Source organism: Nanorana parkeri, unplaced genomic scaffold, assembly GCF_000935625.1.
Source record: "Nanorana parkeri isolate BGI_ZX_2015 unplaced genomic scaffold, ASM93562v1 scaffold31, whole genome shotgun sequence".
Lineage (NCBI taxonomy): Eukaryota > Metazoa > Chordata > Amphibia > Anura > Dicroglossidae > Nanorana > Nanorana parkeri.
In genome coordinates, this window is record NW_017306299.1 from 974,649 (window position 1) to 980,648 (window position 6,000).

The 6,000-nt window shown below is 44.1% G+C and overlaps 1 protein-coding gene across 1 annotated transcript in view; it reads right to left on the reverse strand.

The window, feature by feature from the left end:
• CDC42BPA (CDC42 binding protein kinase alpha) overlaps window positions 1–6,000 on the reverse strand; it is a 232,860-nt gene that overhangs the window by 123,740 nt on the left and 103,120 nt on the right. The window contains exon 4 of the mRNA XM_018568287.1: window positions 2,507–2,602. Within this exon, the coding sequence (XP_018423789.1) occupies window positions 2,507–2,602 (96 nt within the window). The remainder of the gene's footprint in view (window positions 1–2,506; window positions 2,603–6,000) is intronic.

Sequence of the window (6,000 nt, forward strand, 5' to 3'; positions counted from 1 at the left end):
CCGTTAGAGAGATTTAACCTCACTTCCTGTCCCGATAACAATGGTTTCAGTAGAAGGGAAGCGAGTGAAAATCTGCAACAGTAACAGGAGTTCCAAAACATTCTGGGGTCCCTTTAGAGCTGACAGAATACTGCAATTAAAGATATATTTATAAAAGGAGCACAAAGCAGGCTATACACTCCTACGTACAATTAAAAATCGAATCAAATCTACATTTGGGGACTGAATCCTGGACAGCTCTCGGGTTTTCCAATATTTCCCCGTCTGTCGAAGATAGTGAAATGTTAACACACTCGCCACATTTCGGCTTTCATTACTTCACATTAAGTTGTTTTCATAAGGATTTGGGAGGATTTAACACACTTACATCAGCATTAGAAAGGCAGATCCATTACTGAACCATCTGTGAAATCCCACCCAAAATCTGTACTCCCCCCACCTCTGGTTGACGGATTTTAATTTAGCGACAGTTGTGGAAAAATATATTTTTCTACTATATGAGGTTCTAGTGACCTCAGTGGAGTGCAGGTGGGGGCACACTTCCAAAAAAAAGAAAAAGGACTTTTCAATCAAATGCCATTTTTCCATGGCAAGACTTTAAAGGAGAACTATGACATGAGTGATTTCCACTCACGTCATAGTTCTAGCCGACCTATGACAATGAGACTGTCACAGGTCGGCTCAGTAGATCGGGAGGTGAGCGAACACATACCGGGTTCCCTCACCTCTCGATCCTGTCACGGCTCTCTGCCGTGACAGGGGGAGGGGCTGGATTCCCCTCTCCCTGCTCCGATCTGCCAGTGCTGACTGGCGGAACGGACGGGGGAGGGGGCGGGTACAGCTGGCTCTGCCTCTAGATAGGCAGAGCCAGCTGTCACTCACGCAGCTGGGCGGATCCCGTCATCTAAGTCGGGATCCGCTCCAGGTGCGGCGTCTCAGTATACCGCGAGCTGTAGCTCGCGGTATACTGAGCTTAGGGTGACGGGAGGACGCTAGTTTGTGTCCTCCCGTTACCCCAAGGAGAACTATGGGGAAAAACACTGACCCCATAGTTCTCCTTTAAGGCCTCATTTCACACAGCTAGGTGTCGGCCCGTACAGATCCGTGCGGCATGTACAGCTGTATCGGACAGATGCTGCGTGCGATTGTACGCAGCAGCCTGTTGTTCTCTACGGGAGGACGCAGCAGTATGCCGCCGAATGCTCCCCCAAACTGCACATCCGTGCGGGTGCCCGTGTTCGGACGCAGACAGGATCCATCCTGTCTGTGTACGAATACGGACACCCGCACCTACACGGATGCGCAGCTCGGGTGAACGTACGGCCGTGTATTCCCATAGAGAAGAACAGGCTGCGCCACACAATTACACGCAGCATCTGTCCTTCCCGGAAACGGCCCGATACGGCCGTGCACGCTGCACGGATCTGTACGGGCCTACTCTTAGCTGTGTGAATGAGACCTTAGGCAGAAGTTTGGATTTTTGCTGCAGAGTGGGTCCTGACTTCTTTTTTCAATGTGCATTACAGCTGCATGTTCTGCAACTAGGGCACCTTTGTGTATCTCCTCCGGCAACGGCTGTGTGGGAACTTTTGGCTATGTGACTTTGAGCCTCAGAAGCCACTTGCTGGCATGGTCAACTGTCATTTTGATGCCCACATGGGTGGTTCTCAGTACTAGAGGAGTGAAGTGATAATGCAGCCACAGCCAGTGGTCTTTACTATTGCTTTCATGTGGTTACATGGACTGTCTATAAGATATAGGTACTCCTAAGTGTTTCTCCCCGCCCTATGTGGCGAGTCATTTTAGTGGAATTGCTGTTGGTGCAAAAGGTTGCGTAAAGGCAGATATGCATCAGGTTGTTTTTTGTACAGATGTATGTGAAATAAAGTTTGATTCCCTTTGGAAGAGCATTGTGTGTTGGTTTTGCAGTTTTTTTAGATAATTACTCCGGAAGAGGGTTATCCATGCATCGAATGTGGATTTCAGGGATGCATGGCAGGGGTGAGCTGTGCGGTTTGAGTTTTTAGAATTTACTATTGAGCCGAAGACCACAGGGGCCATGGCCACAGCTTGAGACCTAGAGACTCTAGGGACATGTAGTTGCTGCTACTCCCTGTTCACCACCATGCCACAGGAAGGAGAGGAGGAAGAGGTATGGAGCAGTCATGCGGCCCAGGTGGGCCGCTCTCAGTAGGAATCTTTAAAGAGGAACTCCAGGAATTGTAAAAATTAACTCTTGCAGTGGGCCCACCCCCGAAGTGCCATATATACAAGTCTTACTTCCATTATAAAGCCAAAATTAAGGAGTGTATTCCTCATTTCAGGAAAACTGGCAGAGCCATGCAAGTTATTTCCTAGCTCACCATCGGCGCCCTGTAAAAGGGCACAAGGACACTGGAGACCACCAACATAAAATGGCCAAGCACCTCTGCCATAGGAAATATTCCTTATGCTCTGGAGTAAAGGGTCAGTGATTGATTTGTGAAGTGACTGTAAATGAACTCACCAGATAGTTGTCATCCTGGAATGCATAGTGCAGCGTGGTGGTCCACTGGCTGTCTCCGTTCACCAAGACGTCTCTCTCTTCCCGAAAACAGGCTGTCTGGGGAGCACAAAGAGGTCCTGTTATACAGCTGTCCACCCAAAACTCATGCCAGTCACAGTATCTACAGCAGAAAGACCATCTGATTATTAGATTCCTTCATTCACAATCTAAAACATATTTGGCAGCAGCTGCAGACTCCAAGCTTTCTGGATTCTTGAAAAAGATTCAAATCTTTCATCGATAACAATAAGTGAAAGAATTCCTGAAAGAAAATCACCGGTCACAAAAACTAGCAGGAAAGGAATTTTGTTGAAAGCCATAAGCAAACAGCTAATGCAGAACTGAAATGGATTTGACCTGTTTTATCTATCAAATGAGAGTCATTCTGTTTAGCCAGCCTTGTGAACCTGCAAACCCTGCCAAAATACACCGGGCAGGTCGGTGACCTCACTATTCTCCACTGCAGTGAAGGAAAACAACCTTGGTCACCGGCCTGACCAGAGACTACCTACTGGACAGTGAAGGATCATCACTAGACTGATGAGTTTATCACACTGTGACAAGTTCCAATGTTGTGCTGGTTATACCTCCATTTCTATTTGATTGACCGTTCAATTTAATCAATTTTTGTGTCAACTGTGATCACTGAATATATCATTGACGGTTAGTGTGCCTCCAATGATCCAATCACTGCTAACCACAAAATGTAAAATGATTATTTCGTGGGTCAATGGACTGGTTAGTTGTAAAAGAAATACCATGAAAGGCGGGCAGCTTCCTGAATCCATAACTAATTCTAATGATATTAGGAAAAATAATCTCTCGAATTAGGTTTTGTTGATCAGAGTCCAGCAACCTATTCAATGTTTTTTATCCTTGATACCCATTCAATGTTTTTTATCCTTGATACCCATTCAATGTTTTTTTTCCCTCGATACCAAAAAATCAAGTTGAAAGTGATCTAAATATAGACAAACCAACTAATATTTTCTATATTTATTTGCGATACCATCACATTTCACTGAATGATGGGAACAAAATGGGTATATGGGCAGTGTTAGAGGTAAAGCCTATCTTCTGGAAATAATGTAAAATCTGCACTTATGGAAGGGGTGAAATATGAAAGCTGCTGCGCTATGATTTGTAGAGACTGTGAAAAAATGAGTGTGCAGCGCTATACTAAGTGAAATGTAATCCCTCTTTCGGGATATATAAAAGTGAAAATTATAAATATTTTAAATAAATATCACACAATATTAAATAATCTTACAAACCATTATGTACAGTGAATATCCAAAAATTTAGGTTAAAATGATGTGTTCACACTGTGGTGATAAAATTAACTGTAGTCCTTGGGTGAGGGTACAGATAACAACCAATTTTAAAAACCTGGATTTTTCGTTTTAAACTGTGAGTCACTTATGTTTTTATTAACAAACGTTTATGTATACTGCACCATGAGGCGATTTCCTTTTTAATTATATAAATCGCATTGGACGCAACATTGCTGAAAGTAACATCTGGGATGTGGACCCTCTGATTCATCATCTCCGCTATACCATTTCAGCTGTGGGGTGAGTGCGCACCCCGAAGGGGGACACTTTGGAGACACATATACACGTCGGTGTGGGAGAATTTATTCTATTCTGTTAGAGTTTTATTGGATCCACTTGAAAACTTTTTTGCACAGAACGTTAATCATTTTTCCACTAAATATTTTTTCAATAATTTTCTTTTGAGAAATGAAGCACTATTAGGAATTGTTTTAAAATTGGTTGTTATCTGTACCCTCACCCAAGGACTACAGTTATTTTTATCACCACAGTGTGAACACATCATTTTAACCTAAATTTTTGGATATTCACTTTACATAATGGTTTGTAAGATTATTTAATATTGTGTGATATTTATTTAAAATATTTATAATTTTCACTTTTATATATCCCGAAAGAGGGATTACATTTCACTTAGTATAGCGCTGCACACTCAAAGCCTATCTTCTACCTGATCCCCACTCCCCTGGCAGTTGGCGTTCTCATCTCCCCCTAAGCTTTGGCCTGTGGATTCTCCCTCAGCATCCTCATGCATAATGCATGACCGCCATTAGAAATCATGGGGCCCTGACAGGCTACCTGGCAAGCAGGCTTCCCCCCTGTTTACATACCCATGCATGCCCTTCACGCATGAGTTCATAAGAATCAAATGGCTGGTGGGGGGCAAGATTTTTATTTTTTATTCTTATTTGATTATTGTTTTACTACCTTTCTTTTTTCCACTTTGCGATAGCAAACGTTAACAAGTTCTTACGTGACAGCATTCAGAGACAGGTTCTCTTTATACAGACATAAAGGGTCTATTAGACTCCAATACATATGATTAAGCACAGCATTGTGCTCGATTTTCTGTTTAACCGGTACTTCAACCGGCTTCTGACACCTCTAAAGCAGGAAGCGCTTAGAGCACAGTACTTCCTGCTTCAGTGATCACAGAGCAGACCAGGGAACGGATGTTCCTCAGTCTGCTCCCACTCTCCATCCTGATACCATCTGCTGTGGTCTCGGACCCCCAAGAGGAGTAGCGGCCCTGTAAACCATGGTGGGCCAGCAGCATGATCACAGGCTTGTACAGGTACAGTATTACATTTGTAGCTAACAAGATGCACAGGCATTGCTGGGAGTTCTCATTGGGGGAAGCTGTGTGGGGAGAACCTGTTGGGCCCCCCTGCTGTCTTTATAGGGGCCTGAGCCCGTACAGGAGGGCTGGCTGTACCCCCCTATTGGGGGCCCTGTGTATGGGCACTACATTGCAAGTGATGACATCATCGGGCCTTCAACCACTGAAGCATAGAGAGGAAACGGCTGTGGGTGCTGGTCTTGGAGTCAGTGGGAGCGGAAATCAGGTACACAGGTATCCTAGACTAAAACATGCAGTAAACCATCGCAATGTGTGGACAGACCCTTTAAGCTGGCCATATACGTTACAGTAAGATGGTACAATCCATGACTGATTAATCCACCCATTGACCCCAATACATTTCAATGGAATTAACATTTTTAGCTAGGGACGTTTGTGAAATCAATTTCACGAAATGTTGCCACTCATCCCTATTTGTAATGTGCGTGGGCAGCTTAGATGTACTTGGGCATCATTTCAAAGCATGCAAAACACACCTTTCCATAGGGGTAAATGGTGCCAAATGAAAAACAAAAAAAGTACACCCAATAACACACCAACAAACAAGGGGACACCAGGGCAGAAAGTGCTACTGGGGGACATAGATATTAAAAACGGACAGAGGTTTTAACCCTTTCCCACCCTAGCCGGTATAGTCTGGCTGGAGTCGTTCTTTAAATTCCCAGCTCCTGGAATAAAACTCAACTAGCATACCAACATGACAGAAAACATAACAGTCGTGTCTAAGGAAGGAAAGTTTATTTAGAGCCATACAATGGCGG